Here is an 18,578-nt window from a genome sequence, read left to right as displayed (position 1 = left end):
TTGTTGTCCTCAATGTAGGCAGACCTTCCAATTCATCATTAGCTAAAATCAGTCATCCATGAGCATCAAATACATGACTGCATTTTCAGCCCCGATTTCTGAACTTCCCTGCACTCATCAGAGGGAAGGAAAAAGAGAGGAGAATAACCCTGGAAATCGTGAGTGAAAGAAATCTTGGTTATCATACTACCACATCACTGCCTCGTCATACTACTCTTACATTGCTGTTTCTCTTTCTGCCATACAATCTTCTTCCTCCAGCTCAATTGAGCACAAACCTGTCAGATTGCTTCCTAAATGTTCATCCAGATGAACAGACTGGACTGCTACAAAAATGGGTGCTTCTCGAGATAAAGGGAACAACTCCTGTGTCACACAATAATTGACCCCATCACATCAACTATAAATTATTAACAAATAGCTTGCATCAGAGCACGAGTTGATTTCTATACAGTGGAAAATTCTTCTAAGTGTGAGTCCTCAAAAATCTAATTTTAGTATATCTTCAATGTGCTGGCAATCATACTTCCAAATCACTGGAACACTTCAGTAATTAGCAGTGGGCCATGGCACAGAATGGAAAAATAAAAGTATTTTCTCCAGGGAATCCAAAAGTGGTCTTAATGGCCAAAAGGGAAATTCAGTAACACCTTTGCGCCTCAAAGGCAGAACAGAGAGAAAGAAAGACAACTTCCATCTTCCTCTCTCAAAAATATGACCTTTATTTCAGAAAGCTATATCACAGGAGGTGCATCCAAAACACTCTCATTCTCTAAGTTATAACTTAGAGAATAATAAATAATAATAATAAAAAAATTAATAATAATAATAAAAATAATAAATAATAAAACTTCTCCAAATTATTTCAGTCCTCTGTGATAGGACCCTGCTGGATACAAGTAATTGTTAGATGTACTCTGCCATGCTACTTCCTGAGAAAGCAAGAAATGGTAATCCTAATAACTTTCCCTATCAAGGACAGACTTGCAGGCCCAGGTGAGAGCTGCTCCACTTGACTTTTGCCTGCTGTAGACAAGCTTTGCACACTTTCAACACAAAAATAGTGGATAATACCTGGAAGAAACTCTGCCTTCCCTGACAAGTATGAGGTATTCTGTATGAATACTAAAAGGGGAAAACACCTGCCAAAACTAAAACCTTAGTTAAAACAGCTAAAGACTGATTTCTTCCCTTAAGTTAGTGTGCCCTACTGGTAAGCTTTTATGTATCAAAAAGCCACCAAAACCCAACCAAGTAAAACGGACCCTGAAAACACCCAACCCAAACTACCAAAGGCCAAAACATCACACATCACAAACACCACAGTGCACTCAATTTTTTAGGTGAGGAATCAAATCCCATATCCCTAAGAATCTAATTTCTACATCTTAAAGGATTTGGAGACAGCTGGAACTCACAGAGGTTTCTACAAATCCTCACCAGATGCTTCGCAGACCATTCGTAAGAGGAGGAGGAGAAGCGCATAATCATTTTAGTGGATGCTGCTATGAAAATACCAGAGTCTGTGAAGCACTTCACTCATTTATCCCACAAGTGCAAAAGGCAAAGGAAGTTACAGAAGCCAAGCTACAGGCGCCTCTGAAATATTTTTCCTAGCTTTCATTGAGCAGGCTGAGAAAAAGGGCGTGCTTTCTAAATTGGCAGAAATTATTTTATCATTCAAATGCTTATTTGAAACTATCCTCTCAAATGACTGTAGGAAATATTTCCCTCAACAGGGAAGAAATTGCCAGCCTTAGAGTCAGCTATGTAGATGAACAAGCTTATTAATTACCAGAATACTTAAACCCCAAGCTAAACACACTCTAGTACAACTTCCCTTTCAGCCATTAACTGCTGGCTATTGCCTAGCCATAGCTGAATCTATGAAAAACACTACAAGTTTTCATTTGCTCAAACTGTTGAATAATACCAGTTATAAACATTAAAAACAAGTCAAAGGCAGTTCCCACTAATTAATGCAATCAATAATTATTTGGGAATACAAGGTCAAAACCTCACTATCTTCAATTTTCTCAACAAAGTTAATTAAAGGTTAGATAAGCAGTAAATGAAAAAAACCCACCTGTATCAGATGTATCTGCACCAGAGTTCTCAGAAGGTTCCTTAAAAGCACATGAAAGGAATTTTACTACCTGGTAGCTTAAACTATATTAATTAGCCCATAGAATTTTCTGCTTTCACTACATGCTCAGTTTTTGGGGGGTGGTGGTTGTGAAACAAATGCAGGTGGTATTCCACAAATTTTGACCAAATCACACCATCTTTATTAACAAGTCTATACACACACTTACTTTGAGTCAAAAGAAGCTATTCTAGACTACACAGATTTTACAAGTAGTAATTTAAAAAGTTAGACCCACATATTGCCTAACTAAAAAGGCACTTGGTGGTGAACAGCCCCTATCCAACTGCTCTCTCTCCCCCTCCAAAATAACCCTAATAATACAGCTGAAAACCAGTCCAGATATCGTGGTACAGGACCATCTGCTCATAAATGATTTCTTAGCTTTTGACTACATAAATACATTTTCCCAAAGAGACGGACATAGGATGGTTGGGGGTTGGAAGGGACCTTAAAAATCATCTAGAACCATCCCCTCTGTGATGGCCAGATTGCTCAAAGCCTCACCCAGCCTGGCCTGGAACACTCCATCAAAACAGATGCAATGTAGCACCCATACCTGGTGTTCTGCTGAGTTCTCATCTTCAAAATCACGGCTCTGCTTCTCTGATATTTCGTAGCATGAATGGGAGAGGAAAAAAAAAGTTCTATTACTTTCATAATATTTAGCCTCTCTTGCTATTTTTGTTTTCAATTTCTTTTATTTTTCCCTCTATTTACGTCCTATCACCAGTGGCTCTAGTAAATGGTTTCTTTTTCTGACTCCCTCTGGCCAATCACACTATATTGAAACACAAACCAAAGTACTGCAGCACCCTTTTTATCACTGTTGAACAGTGCAGAAAACCGGTTTTGTGTGCTTCACGTTCAAGGCACTTGTGCATATCTTCTAGCACGGTGTGTGCTATTTTTACAGCGGAGTGCGATATCCTTGCTTGGCTCAAGCAGCTTTCAAAATTGTCTCTTCAGCATTTGATTATTCCAAAGTAAGTCTATTACTTTGAACTCCTTTGCATGAAATCGAAGAAATTTCAGTTTTAGCCCAAATTTGTCAGACAACAAATTTCTCAGTGGGCAACACCACCTGCTATCATCTGAGAGTTAATTAAGGGTATTCCCTCTTCCGTTAATTACTTAAATAAAGTATTTAACCAATAAAGTGCACAGGACAAGTCCTGTAGAAAAACCACCATGTTTGCCCCAAGTTTGGACACAGACCACTGATAATTATTCAAAGCACAATTTTCCAACCAGTGGCTACAAAACCACTCTCTCATAAAATTCAACAAGCATATAACTCGAAGGCTCTGGCTTAAGGTTGTAACCCTCTCTGGAAATTAATCCTCATGATTTTGCAAAACACTACTGTAATACTTCCTTAACAACATATTCTTTTAGAAGCCAAAGAGTGCCTCTTCCAAACATATCTGGGTTGGGAACAGACGGCATCAGAAGAATAAAGTAGTGTCCAGTTGAAATCCCTTACTGAGCAAGGTCTATGAAACACCACAAAGCCCATTTTGTTCCCAAAAAATTCGCAAGGAAAAAAAGCCAAATCATGTGGCTAATATATGACAAAAATATCACTTCTCTGGCAGGTTGAAATTTAACATACCTGGTCCTCCCTCATTCAGAGCTGCCATATATGAAAAAATAAAACCCCACCACTCAAAGGACTGTCGTTTAAATCACTAAAACTTGATGAGGGTGCTGGACATGCCACCCAAATAGTAAAACTCAAATCTAGCAAAATGCAGAATTGTGAGTTGGAAAAAAACAACACTAGTGATATTCTAAGGGGAGGGGGTCCAGTGATAGGTAGTTGTTTAATGCTTAGACGTAATAGCACAAACCTTCATGTATCCTAATTTAAAACACTTAGGTCTACTTAAGAGTAAGTGAGTAAGTAAAATCCGTACATTAGCATTAATAATCCATAGTCAGACGTATCTTTTTTGGGCTGAGGGCTTAAGGTGTATGGGCTGGTTTGATTTTTCGCCTTTTTTAAGGCTAACAGCAACCAAAACCAGACAGTTCAAATGCTTTCATGTGTCTTTGTGTTTCAATTAAACAAAGCCAGAGCAATGGTTTTCTTAAGCTGGAAAAAATCTGCAATATTCTAATTTTTATGGAATATATAAATATACATAGGAAAATACAAATCTATGCAGGCTTACTTTGTTCAAAAGAAAGCTGTTTACCACCCTTGAATATTTAGTTAGAAATTTCTTCCCTAGGATGACTTGAAATAAAGTAATACTTTTCTCAAGTAACATCAGAAGCTGCAAAACACCTATTACCCATTTTTCTGCCTTTCTAGGTCATCTGAAATGGAGGACACTAAATTTAAAATTAATAAGATCAAGTCTTTCCAGCATTTAAGACAACCACGTAAACTCCTTTTTGTAAGAGCTTCTAGGATATTCAGACCATAAAGTAGATTTGCAAAGATTAGCAAAATATTTATTCTAAGAAACTTGAAATACTGTATCTTTGAAAAAACATAACTTTCTTTCCATGTTTTATCAGAGACTATAGCCACAATTTTGTACCACTTTGCCCCATTAGCCAAATGGAACAAGAAGTAAAGGTCAGGACCATCTGAAACTTTTTGTACCAGACCCTTATTTTCCAGCTCTACATTCAGATTTCTTAAGCTGATTCAAAGCCTGTATCTGACCACCGTATGGACAATCTTTTTTGGCAGTGCTGTGGAGGAAGCCCGTGCTAGGCAGTGCTTTGTCCTCTTGTGCTCCAAATAAAAGTTTGCTGTTTCTCAGACAAATGTCATAATATAACAGCAAAAAAACCTGACTACACAACCTTGAGAGACTTGAGCCCAACATGCCTTTATTTTGTGAAGGTGGCATGGTGACATTTTGGCCACAATAACGCCCTGCAACACTACAGGCTGGGGATGTTGTGGCTGGACAGTGCCCAGGCAGAAAGGGACCTGGGGGTACTGGCTGACATGAACATGAGCCAGCAGTGTGCCCTGCTGGCTAGTAAGCCCAAGGGCATCCTGGCCTGTGTCAGGAACAGTGTGGCCAGCAGGAGCAGGGAGGTCATCCTTCCCCTGGACTGGGCACTGGTGAGGCCACACCTTGAGGGCTGTGTCCAGTTCTGGCCCCGCAGTTTGGGAAGGACCTTGAGACACTTGAGCGCATCCAGAGGAGGCAACGAGGCTGGTGAGGGGCTTGGAAAACAAACCCTGTGAGGAGTGACTGAGGGAGCTGGGGGTGTTTAGCCTGGAGAAAAGGAGACTCAGAGGCGACCTTATCACTCTCTACAACTTCCTGAAAGGTGGCTGTAGCCAGGTGGGGGTTGGTCTCTCTCTCCTGTCAGCAATGGACAGAACCAGAGGAGCCAGTCTCAAGCTATGTCAAGGGAAATCCAGGTTGGATATCAGGAGAAAGGTTTTTACGGGAAGAGTGATAAAGACCAGAATGGTCTGCTCAGGGAGGCAGTGGAGTCACTATATCCCTCAATGTGTTTAAAAAAGACTGGATGTGGCACTTGGTGCCATAGTCTAGTTGAGGTGTTGGGGCATGGCCTGGACTCAATGATCTTGAAGGTCTCTCCCAATCTAGTGATTCTGCGTGATTCACTCTACTACACCGGAAAAATTTCTCCCCGATCACTTATCCCAGTAGAGATATATATTTTATTGGAACATATAGCTCCTTTTCAGAAAAATGTTCAGATGTCACACATCCCATCCAAGTAGTATCATATCTATGCTTGGGTGTACTGACATGTTTTGGTTTCTATTCCGGAACTTAACTCCCAATAAAGTAACTGTATGCTCCTTTTTCCTGGAGACATCCTGATTCACTGACTGCACTGAATAATCTCCTAAATTATGGAGAGCCCATTATGGAACTTCATGAGATTATTGTAGTACGCATTTTTTAATATGCCCACTTACCTCCTAATTTTCAAAAAGGGCTGCACAAACAGTATGTAAACATTGTAGCTTTAAGGAGTTCTTACTGTCAGGTGTATGGTAAGAGGAGGAGGAGGAGAAGCGCATAATCATTTTATTGGATGCTGCTATGAAAATACCAGAGTCTGTGAAGCACTTCACCCATTTATCCCAAAAGTACAAAAGGCAAAGGAAGTTACAGAAGCCAAGCTACAGGCGCCTCTGAAATATTTTTCCTAGCTTTCATTGAGCAGGCTGAGAAAAAGGGCGTGCTTTCTAAATTGGCAGAAATTATTTTATCATTCACATGCTTATTTGAAACTATCCTCTCAAATGACAGTAGGAAGCATTGCCCTTAACACAGAAGTAATTGCCAGCCTTAGAGGCAGCTAAGTAGATGAGGGAGCTAATTGAATACCAGAATACATAAACCCCAAGCTAATCATATACTTTACTGCAACTTCTCTTTCAGCAATTAATGCTGGCTACTTCCAAGCCATAGCTGAATCTAAGAAAAACACTGGAAGTTTTCATTTGCTCAAGAATCAAAAATGTTGAATAATACCAGTTTAAAATAGTACAAAAAGCCAGTCAAAATCTTTGGCCACTAATTAAAGCAATCAAGTAATTATATGGAGATATGAAGGCAAAACCTCCCAAGAACGAAATACTTTTTCTAAGAAATATTAATAAAGAAATACATTTGACCAACAGACAAAAGACTTAATTGTACCAAGCAGTTCTCGCCCGGGCAAAGTTGAACGACGACGTTTTGACAAACTTGGAGGAGTTGTTATCTGAAAAACATAGAAAGAAAAAAACAATCTAATGTTCTGAGCTTTTTGCATGTTAAAGATATCAGCAAAACCTAACTTGTGACTTCCTTGCCTCTTGCTCTTCTGGGTCATGTACAGTAGTTATGGTCTTTAAGGGCTCAGCCAAGTTCAGACAAAGTGGAAAACATCTTGTCTAAGACTTCAGTAGAAAGTTTTAGGACTCGCTAGTTTATTCTTGGAAAGCTATTCATAATTTTTTCAACTTATACGTTACACGTCATGTACTAATCCCTACCCCAAATATAAGAACTTATCCATCGATATATATCTACACACACACACTTGAGTAATCTACACATCTCTGGCAGCTCCAGCAGAAAAGAGAAGCTGCATCCTGACACTTCACCCTGACCTTCCTCACTCCCCAGATCAAAACAAAGCTAATTCTTTTTCTTTGAGCCTCTACAAAGCTCAGATTTAGACTTTTAGGAAAATTAACAGCTCAAAGATCAACCTGCACATCAGGGTTCCAAGAACAACATATAAAAGTAAAAAACAAGTGAAAATACATTTAATAAAACATTTGCTTTGTTTCTTACATTTCATAGCTCTCACAACCCCAAGATCCTACAATATCTACACAGACATCAAGCAGAAGAACAACGGGAGAAGCCCAGAGAAGTTGTGTGAAAATGCATTTAACTGCTACCCAGTTAAAGAGCTTTTATTTTATTCTAACTAGCTCATAACTTAGAATAGGAGAAATATCTCACCGTTATCCATTTGGGAATATTTCTCTCATCACCTTGTAATATCACATCCACTGGAACTCTTTTTTTCTTCAGGATTTGGCCATCAGATTCTACATTCAGATTCTAAAAGGAAAACAGAATTATTAAAACACATGGAAATTATTGGCACAGGCAACTCCAAAATGATTATCCTGATTTACTGCAAACAAGTACTCTTCAGATCAGGCTATATGCAACCTGCATAAACTTCTGCCTCCCCACCTCCCCCCCAGCCAAAAAAAACCCACCACAATTCCATAGAAGGAACTACCTGTGAAGATATTTAAAAAAGGAATAATAAACAAGTATATTCAAGGAACAGCACACTCGGCCTAAAAGATCCTCTGATGAAAACCATCAAAAATCCCAATCAAATAAAGGAAAGAGGAAGAAAGAAAAAAGGTTACAAAGCTCTGACGATTACAGCTGCAAATCTCTACTTGTATTCTCAACATTCCGTGTGAAGTCATATACAAATGAAGGTCTACTCTGCAACTACCCTCAATGTAAAACCTAAGAGAATTTTGGAATAAAAGGCCATTCATTACTCAAACTGGAAGCAATCTCTGGAAGCAACTGGAAACAATCTCCTTTCTGAAGCAGATTGTATTAGCTGTTGTCAGAGAGAAGACACCAGCACAGTGCTAGACAAGTAAGGAAAGTAAATCCCATTTTTGGCAACGCTATTGGAGGAAGCAAACCACAGGATTAAAATGGCTGCACACACAAAGTGCGTGTTATATTTTTCCTCAACACTGTAAATAGTCCGGCTAGTCCTGACCCTAGTCTGGTTTGGGAAGCAACAGCAGAAGATCCCAGACTGCTTTTGTTATGGCAGCCATTACTGCTCATTTACCATTTGCTTCCAATCATGTTACCTATTTACTCTAGACTCTCAGGTGAACGACCATTCTTTAACAAGCGTTTTCACCTTATGATCCATCTGCTTTCTCTTTTTCCTTACCTAGAAAAAGCCCTTCTTAGGGCTGCCTGCTGATGCAGTACATTGTAGGCCTTTCTCTGGCCCACTGGTATTAGCAAGACAATAACATCACTTGTCATTGATTGGTCTCTGTGACGCTACTTATTGAACTCCTCACTTGCCAAAAATGTGCATTAAGACGCAGACGATATCAAGTCTTCTGCTGACTGCATCAGCTCATCAGGCATGTGTAAACTATTCAAATAGTAACTAGCTTCTATTGAATCACTACATTCTATTAGACACCCAAAATTTTTACCTTGAGACGGATTCCTTTAAATTTTCTTCCTACTGAGGCTACGTCACCACCTTCTTCACCTGCAATTTGAAGGTAAATATTAAATCAAACATAGCTGAACTCAAAACAGAAATGTTTTTAAACACACACTGTGCAAGTTATTGACTACACTGTTTTCATTCTAGAAAACAGTTTTCTACACTATAACTTTTAACTGTATTACGTTTCCATTCCAATTCCAATTGAAAAGCATGGTTTGTAGCTCCATAAATGACTTCAGCAGAGCAAAGAAGGCTTACGAAAACTTGTTTGCCATCAGTTCTTTACAACTTCTATTAAACATCTCAGAGAGTAAAACATTTTTAAAGCTCCTTCTTTTGTGGCTCTCTAAGATTCATTAATCATTAATGCACAATCCCCACTGCATTCCCAAATATGCCAACAAAGATAGCCAGGATTTTCTTTCACATTTCCTCTCAGTACCTTTCGGTTGTCAAGACCACCTCAGGACTCACAAAGTGAGAAATAACGCAGACTTGAGAATATGAAAAAACAAGACAGACTCTGGTCACTCAGTTTTAGGTATTCTGTGGGTGGTTTTGTGAATGAAATGCAACAAAACATTGTTGTCCTCAATGTAGGCAGACCTTCCAATTCATCATTAGCTAAAATCAGTCATCCATGAGCATCAAATACATGACTGCATTTTCAGCCCCGATTTCTGAACTTCCCTGCACTCATCAGAGGGAAGGAAAAAGAGAGGAGAATAACCCTGGAAATCGTGAGTGAAAGAAATCTTGGTTATCATACTACCACATCACTGCCTCGTCATACTACTCTTACATTGCTGTTTCTCTTTCTGCCATACAATCTTCTTCCTCCAGCTCAATTGGGCACAAACCTGTCAGATTGCTTCCTAAATGTTCATCCAGATGAACAGACTGGACTGCTACAAAAATGGGTGCTTCTCGAGATAAAGGGAACAACTCCTGTGTCACACAATAATTGACCCCATCACATCAACTATAAATTATTAACAAATAGCTTGCATCAGAGCACGAGTTGATTTCTATACAAGTGGAAAATTCTTCTAAGTGTGAGTCCTCAAAAATCTAATTTTAGTATATCTTCAATGTGCTGGCAATCATACTTCCAAATCACTGGAACACTTCAGTAATTAGCAGTGGGCCATGGCACAGAATGGAAAAATAAAAGTATTTTCTCCAGGGAATCCAAAAGTGGTCTTAATGGCCAAAAGGGAAATTCAGTAACACCTTTGCGCCTCAAAGGCAGAACAGAGAGAAAGAAAGACAACTTCCATCTTCCTCTCTCAAAAATATGACCTTTATTTCAGAAAGCTATATCACAGGAGGTGCATCCAAAACACTCTCATTCTCTAAGTTATAACTTAGAGAATAATAAATAATAATAATAAAAAAATTAATAATAATAATAAAAATAATAAATAATAAAACTTCTCCAAATTATTTCAGTCCTCTGTGATAGGACCCTGCTGGATACAAGTAATTGTTAGATGTACTCTGCCATGCTACTTCCTGAGAAAGCAAGAAATGGTAATCCTAATAACTTTCCCTATCAAGGACAGACTTGCAGGCCCAGGTGAGAGCTGCTCCACTTGACTTTTGCCTGCTGTAGACAAGCTTTGCACACTTTCAACACAAAAATAGTGGATAATACCTGGAAGAAACTCTGCCTTCCCTGACAAGTATGAGGTATTCTGTATGAATACTAAAAGGGGAAAACACCTGCCAAAACTAAAACCTTAGTTAAAACAGCTAAAGACTGATTTCTTCCCTTAAGTTAGTGTGCCCTACTGGTAAGCTTTTATGTATCAAAAAGCCACCAAAACCCAACCAAGTAAAACGGACCCTGAAAACACCCAACCCAAACTACCAAAGGCCAAAACATCACACATCACAAACACCACAGTGCACTCAATTTTTTAGGTGAGGAATCAAATCCCATATCCCTAAGAATCTAATTTCTACATCTTAAAGGATTTGGAGATAGCTGGAACTCACAGAGGTTTCTACAAATCCTCACCAGATGCTTCGCAGACCATTCGTAAGAGGAGGAGGAGAAGCGCATAATCATTTTAGTGGATGCTGCTATGAAAATACCAGAGTCTGTGAAGCACTTCACTCATTTATCCCACAAGTGCAAAAGGCAAAGGAAGTTACAGAAGCCAAGCTACAGGCGCCTCTGAAATATTTTTCCTAGCTTTCATTGAGCAGGCTGAGAAAAAGGGCGTGCTTTCTAAATTGGCAGAAATTATTTTATCATTCAAATGCTTATTTGAAACTATCCTCTCAAATGACTGTAGGAAATATTTCCCTCAACAGGAAGAAATTGCCAGCCTTAGAGTCAGCTATGTAGATGAGGAGCTAATTGAATACCAGAATACATAAACCCCAAGCTAATCATATACTTTACTGCAACTTCTCTTTCAGCAATTAATGCTGGCTACTTCCAAGCCATAGCTGAATCTAAGAAAAACACTGGAAGTTTTCATTTGCTCAAGAATCAAAAATGTTGAATAATACCAGTTTAAAATAGTACAAAAAGCCAGTCAAAATCTTTGGCCACTAATTAAAGCAATCAAGTAATTATATGGAGATATGAAGGCAAAACCTCCCAAGAACGAAATACTTTTTCTAAGAAATATTAATAAAGAAATACATTTGACCAACAGACAAAAGACTTAATTGTACCAAGCAGTTCTCGCCCGGGCAAAGTTGAACGACGACGTTTTGACAAACTTGGAGGAGTTGTTATCTGAAAAACATAGAAAGAAAAAAACAATCTAATGTTCTGAGCTTTTTGCATGTTAAAGATATCAGCAAAACCTAACTTGTGACTTCCTTGCCTCTTGCTCTTCTGGGTCATGTACAGTAGTTATGGTCTTTAAGGGCTCAGCCAAGTTCAGACAAAGTGGAAAACATCTTGTCTAAGACTTCAGTAGAAAGTTTTAGGACTCGCTAGTTTATTCTTGGAAAGCTATTCATAATTTTTTCAACTTATACGTTACACGTCATGTACTAATCCCTACCCCAAATATAAGAACTTATCCATCGATATATATCTACACACACACACTTGAGTAATCTACACATCTCTGGCAGCTCCAGCAGAAAAGAGAAGCTGCATCCTGACACTTCACCCCGACCTTCCTCACTCCCCAGATCAAAACAAAGCTAATTCTTTTTCTTTGAGCCTCTACAAAGCTCAGATTTAGACTTTTAGGAAAATTAACAGCTCAAAGATCAACCTGCACATCAGGGTTCCAAGAACAACATATAAAAGTAAAAAACAAGTGAAAATACATTTAATAAAACATTTGCTTTGTTTCTTACATTTCATAGCTCTCACAACCCCAAGATCCTACAATATCTACACAGACATCAAGCAGAAGAACAACGGGAGAAGCCCAGAGAAGTTGTGTGAAAATGCATTTAACTGCTACCCAGTTAAAGAGCTTTTATTTTATTCTAACTAGCTCATAACTTAGAATAGGAGAAATATCTCACCGTTATCCATTTGGGAATATTTCTCTCATCACCTTGTAATATCACATCCACTGGAACTCTTTTTTTCTTCAGGATTTGGCCATCAGATTCTACATTCAGATTCTAAAAGGAAAACAGAATTATTAAAACACATGGAAATTATTGGCACAGGCAACTCCAAAATGATTATCCTGATTTACTGCAAACAAGTACTCTTCAGATCAGGCTATATGCAACCTGCATAAACTTCTGCCTCCCCACCTCCCCCCCAGCCAAAAAAAACCCACCACAATTCCATAGAAGGAACTACCTGTGAAGATATTTAAAAAAGGAATAATAAACAAGTATATTCAAGGAACAGCACACTCGGCCTAAAAGATCCTCTGATGAAAACCATCAAAAATCCCAATCAAATAAAGGAAAGAGGAAGAAAGAAAAAAGGTTACAAAGCTCTGACGATTACAGCTGCAAATCTCTACTTGTATTCTCAACATTCCGTGTGAAGTCATATACAAATGAAGGTCTACTCTGCAACTACCCTCAATGTAAAACCTAAGAGAATTTTGGAATAAAAGGCCATTCATTACTCAAACTGGAAGCAATCTCTGGAAGCAACTGGAAACAATCTCCTTTCTGAAGCAGATTGTATTAGCTGTTGTCAGAGAGAAGACACCAGCACAGTGCTAGACAAGTAAGGAAAGTAAATCCCATTTTTGGCAACGCTATTGGAGGAAGCAAACCACAGGATTAAAATGGCTGCACACACAAAGTGCGTGTTATATTTTTCCTCAACACTGTAAATAGTCCGGCTAGTCCTGACCCTAGTCTGGTTTGGGAAGCAACAGCAGAAGATCCCAGACTGCTTTTGTTATGGCAGCCATTACTGCTCATTTACCATTTGCTTCCAATCATGTTACCTATTTACGCTAGACTCTCAGGTGAACGACCATTCTTTAACAAGCGTTTTCACCTTATGATCCATCTGCTTTCTCTTTTTCCTTACCTAGAAAAAGCCCTTCTTAGGGCTGCCTGCTGATGCAGTACATTGTAGGCCTTTCTCTGGCCCACTGGTATTAGCAAGACAATAACATCACTTGTCATTGATTGGTCTCTGTGACGCTACTTATTGAACTCCTCACTTGCCAAAAATGTGCATTAAGACGCAGACGATATCAAGTCTTCTGCTGACTGCATCAGCTCATCAGGCATGTGTAAACTATTCAAATAGTAACTAGCTTCTATTGAATCACTACATTCTATTAGACACCCAAAATTTTTACCTTGAGACGGATTCCTTTAAATTTTCTTCCTACTGAGGCTACGTCACCACCTTCTTCACCTGCAATTTGAAGGTAAATATTAAATCAAACATAGCTGAACTCAAAACAGAAATGTTTTTAAACACACACTGTGCAAGTTATTGACTACACTGTTTTCATTCTAGAAAACAGTTTTCTACACTATAACTTTTAACTGTATTACGTTTCCATTCCAATTCCAATTGAAAAGCATGGTTTGTAGCTCCATAAATGACTTCAGCAGAGCAAAGAAGGCTTACGAAAACTTGTTTGCCATCAGTTCTTTACAACTTCTATTAAACATCTCAGAGAGTAAAACATTTTTAAAGCTCCTTCTTTTGTGGCTCTCTAAGATTCATTAATCATTAATGCACAATCCCCACTGCATTCCCAAATATGCCAACAAAGATAGCCAGGATTTTCTTTCACATTTCCTCTCAGTACCTTTCGGTTGTCAAGACCACCTCAGGACTCACAAAGTGAGAAATAACGCAGACTTGAGAATATGAAAAAACAAGACAGACTCTGGTCACTCAGTTTTAGGTATTCTGTGGGTGGTTTTGTGAATGAAATGCAACAAAACATTGTTGTCCTCAATGTAGGCAGACCTTCCAATTCATCATTAGCTAAAATCAGTCATCCATGAGCATCAAATACATGACTGCATTTTCAGCCCCGATTTCTGAACTTCCCTGCACTCATCAGAGGGAAGGAAAAAGAGAGGAGAATAACCCTGGAAATCGTGAGTGAAAGAAATCTTGGTTATCATACTACCACATCACTGCCTCGTCATACTACTCTTACATTGCTGTTTCTCTTTCTGCCATACAATCTTCTTCCTCCAGCTCAATTGGGCACAAACCTGTCAGATTGCTTCCTAAATGTTCATCCAGATGAACAGACTGGACTGCTACAAAAATGGGTGCTTCTCGAGATAAAGGGAACAACTCCTGTGTCACACAATAATTGACCCCATCACATCAACTATAAATTATTAACAAATAGCTTGCATCAGAGCACGAGTTGATTTCTATACAAGTGGAAAATTCTTCTAAGTGTGAGTCCTCAAAAATCTAATTTTAGTATATCTTCAATGTGCTGGCAATCATACTTCCAAATCACTGGAACACTTCAGTAATTAGCAGTGGGCCATGGCACAGAATGGAAAAATAAAAGTATTTTCTCCAGGGAATCCAAAAGTGGTCTTAAAGGCCAAAAGGGAAATTCAGTTACACCTTTGCGCCTCAAAGGCAGAACAGAGAGAAAGAAAGACAACTTCCATCTTCCTCTCTCAAAAATATGACCTTTATTTCAGAAAGCTATATCACAGGAGGTGCATCCAAAACACTCTCATTCTCTAAGTTATAACTTAGAGAATAATAAACAATAATAATAAAAAAATTAATAATAATAATAAAAATAATAAATAATAAAACTTCTCCAAATTATTTCAGTCCTCTGTGATAGGACCCTGCTGGATACAAGTAATTGTTAGATGTACTCTGCCATGCTACTTCCTGAGAAAGCAAGAAATGGTAATCCTAATAACTTTCCCTATCAAGGACAGACTTGCAGGCCCAGGTGAGAGCTGCTCCACTTGACTTTTGCCTGCTGTAGACAAGCTTTGCACACTTTCAACACAAAAATAGTGGATAATACCTGGAAGAAACTCTGCCTTCCCTGACAAGTATGAGGTATTCTGTATGAATACTAAAAGGGGAAAACACCTGCCAAAACTAAAACCTTAGTTAAAACAGCTAAAGACTGATTTCTTCCCTTAAGTTAGTGTGCCCTACTGGTAAGCTTTTATGTATCAAAAAGCCACCAAAACCCAACCAAGTAAAACGGACCCTGAAAACACCCAACCCAAACTACCAAAGGCCAAAACATCACACATCACAAACACCACAGTGCACTCAATTTTTTAGGTGAGGAATCAAATGCCATATCCCTAAGAATCTAATTTCTACATCTTAAAGGATTTGGAGATAGCTGGAACTCACAGAGGTTTCTACAAATCCTCACCAGATGCTTCGCAGACCATTCGTAAGAGGAGGAGGAGAAGCGCATAATCATTTTAGTGGATGCTGCTATGAAAATACCAGAGTCTGTGAAGCACTTCACTCATTTATCCCACAAGTGCAAAAGGCAAAGGAAGTTACAGAAGCCAAGCTACAGGCGCCTCTGAAATATTTTTCCTAGCTTTCATTGAGCAGGCTGAGAAAAAGGGCGTGCTTTCTAAATTGGCAGAAATTATTTTATCATTCAAATGCTTATTTGAAACTATCCTCTCAAATGACTGTAGGAAATATTTCCCTCAACAGGGAAGAAATTGCCAGCCTTAGAGTCAGCTATGTAGATGAACAAGCTTATTAATTACCAGAATACTTAAACCCCAAGCTAAACACACTCTAGTACAACTTCCCTTTCAGCCATTAACTGCTGGCTATTGCCTAGCCATAGCTGAATCTATGAAAAACACTACAAGTTTTCATTTGCTCAAACTGTTGAATAATACCAGTTATAAACATTAAAAACAAGTCAAAGGCAGTTCCCACTAATTAATGCAATCAAATAATTATTTGGGAATACAGGGTCAAAACCTCACTATCTTCAATTTTCTCAACAAAGTTAATTAAAGGTTAGATAAGCAGTAAATGAAAAAAACCCACCTGTATCAGATGTATCTGCACCAGAGTTCTCAGAAGATTCCTTAAAAGCACATGAAAGGAATTTTACTACCTGGTAGCTTAAACTATATTAATTAGCCCATAGAATTTTCTGCTTTCACTACATGCTCAGTTTTTGGGGGGTGGTGATTGTGAAACAAATGCAGGTGGTATTCCACAAATTTTGACCAAATCACACCATCTTTATTAACAAGTCTATACACACACTTACTTTGAGTCAAAAGAAGCTATTCTAGACTACACAGATTTTACAAGTAGTAATTTAAAAAGTTAGACCCACATATTGCCTAACTAAAAAGGCACTTGGTGGTGAACAGCCCCTATCCAACTGCTCTCTCTCCCCCTCCAAAATAACCCTAATAATACAGCTGAAAACCAGTCCAGATATCGTGGTACAGGACCATCTGCTCATAAATGATTTCTTAGCTTTTGACTACATAAATACATTTTCCCAAAGAGACGGACATAGGATGGTTGGGGGTGGGAAGGGACCTTAAAAATCATCTAGAACCATCCCCTCTGTGATGGCCAGATTGCTCAAAGCCTCACCCAGCCTGGCCTGGAACACTCCATCAAAACAGATGCAATGTAGCACCCATACCTGGTGTTCTGCTGAGTTCTCATCTTCAAAATCACGGCTCTGCTTCTCTGATATTTCGTAGCATGAATGGGAGAGGAAAAAAAAAGTTCTATTACTTTCATAATATTTAGCCTCTCTTGCTATTTTTGTTTTCAATTTCTTTTATTTTTCCCTCTATTTACGTCCTATCACCAGTGGCTCTAGTAAATGGTTTCTTTTTCTGACTCCCTCTGGCCAATCACACTATAATGAAACACAAACCAAAGTACTGCAGCACCCTTTTTATCACTGTTGAACAGTGCAGAAAACCGGTTTTGTGTGCTTCACGTTCAAGGCACTTGTGCATATCTTCTAGCACGGTGTGTGCTATTTTTACAGCGGAGTGCGATATCCTTGCTTGGCTCAAGCAGCTTTCAAAATTGTCTCTTCAGCATTTGATTATTCCAAAGTAAGTCTATTACTTTGAACTCCTTTGCATGAAATCGAAGAAATTTCAGTTTTAGCCCAAATTTGTCAGACAACAAATTTCTCAGTGGGCAACACCACCTGCTATCATCTGAGAGTTAATTAAGGGTATTCCCTCTTCTGTTAATTACTTAAATAAAGTATTTAACCAATAAAGTGCACAGGACAAGTCCTGTAGAAAAACCACCATGTTTGCCCCAAGTTTGGACACAGACCACTGATAATTATTCAAAGCACAATTTTCCAACCAGTGGCTACAAAACCACTCTCTCATAAAATTCAACAAGCATATAACTCGAAGGCTCTGGCTTAAGGTTGTAACCCTCTCTGGAAATTAATCCTCATGATTTTGCAAAACACTACTGTAATACTTCCTTAACAACATATTCTTTTAGAAGCCAAAGAGTGCCTCTTCCAAACATATCTGGGTTGGGAACAGACGGCATCAGAAGAATAAAGTAGTGTCCAGTTGAAATCCCTTACTGAGCAAGGTCTATGAAACACCACAAAGCCCATTTTGTTCCCAAAAAATTCGCAAGGAAAAAAAGCCAAATCATGTGGCTAATATATGACAAAAATATCACTTCTCTGGCAGGCTGAAATTTAACATACCTGGTCCTCCCTCATTCAGAGCTGCCATATATGAAAAAATAAAACCCCACCACTCAAAGGACTGTCGTTTAAATCACTAAAACTTGATGAGGGTGCTGGACATGCCACCCAAATAGTAAAACTCAAATCTAGCAAAATGCAGAATTGTGAGTTGGAAAAAAACAACACTAGTGATATTCTAAGGGGAGGGGGTCCAGTGATAGGTAGTTGTTTAATGCTTAGACGTAATAGCACAAACCTTCATGTATCCTAATTTAAAACACTTAGGTCTACTTAAGAGTAAGTGAGTAAGTAAAATCCGTACATTAGCATTAATAATCCATAGTCAGACGTATCTTTTTTGGGCTGAGGGCTTAAGGTGTATGGGCTGGTTTGATTTTTCGCCTTTTTTAAGGCTAACAGCAACCAAAACCAGACAGTTCAAATGCTTTCATGTGTCTTTGTGTTTCAATTAAACAAAGCCAGAGCAATGGTTTTCTTAAGCTGGAAAAAATCTGCAATATTCTAATTTTTATGGAATATATAAATATACATAGGAAAATACAAAT

General features: G+C 38.6%; 1 protein-coding gene across 1 annotated transcript in view; it reads right to left on the bottom strand.

Moving 5' to 3' along the window:
• The window catches only part of LOC118693904 (uncharacterized), a 51,835-nt gene that overhangs the window by 18,501 nt on the left and 14,756 nt on the right, over positions 1–18,578 (bottom strand). Inside the window, exons 11-20 of the mRNA XM_036394834.2 lie at positions 16,975–17,021; positions 16,356–16,395; positions 13,666–13,724; positions 12,407–12,508; positions 11,591–11,654; positions 8,880–8,938; positions 7,621–7,722; positions 6,805–6,868; positions 2,706–2,752; positions 2,087–2,126 (exon numbers count right to left, since the gene is read on the bottom strand). Of these exons, the coding sequence (XP_036250727.2) occupies positions 2,087–2,126; positions 2,706–2,752; positions 6,805–6,868; positions 7,621–7,722; positions 8,880–8,938; positions 11,591–11,654; positions 12,407–12,508; positions 13,666–13,724; positions 16,356–16,395; positions 16,975–17,021 (624 nt within the window). The remainder of the gene's footprint in view (positions 1–2,086; positions 2,127–2,705; positions 2,753–6,804; positions 6,869–7,620; positions 7,723–8,879; positions 8,939–11,590; positions 11,655–12,406; positions 12,509–13,665; positions 13,725–16,355; positions 16,396–16,974; positions 17,022–18,578) is intronic.

The sequence above is a fragment of the Molothrus ater genome, chromosome 2 (assembly GCF_012460135.2).
Source record: "Molothrus ater isolate BHLD 08-10-18 breed brown headed cowbird chromosome 2, BPBGC_Mater_1.1, whole genome shotgun sequence".
NCBI lineage: Eukaryota > Metazoa > Chordata > Aves > Passeriformes > Icteridae > Molothrus > Molothrus ater.
The sequence above is the reverse complement of the archived record's forward strand: the minus strand, read 5'-3'. Positions and strand labels throughout refer to the sequence as shown.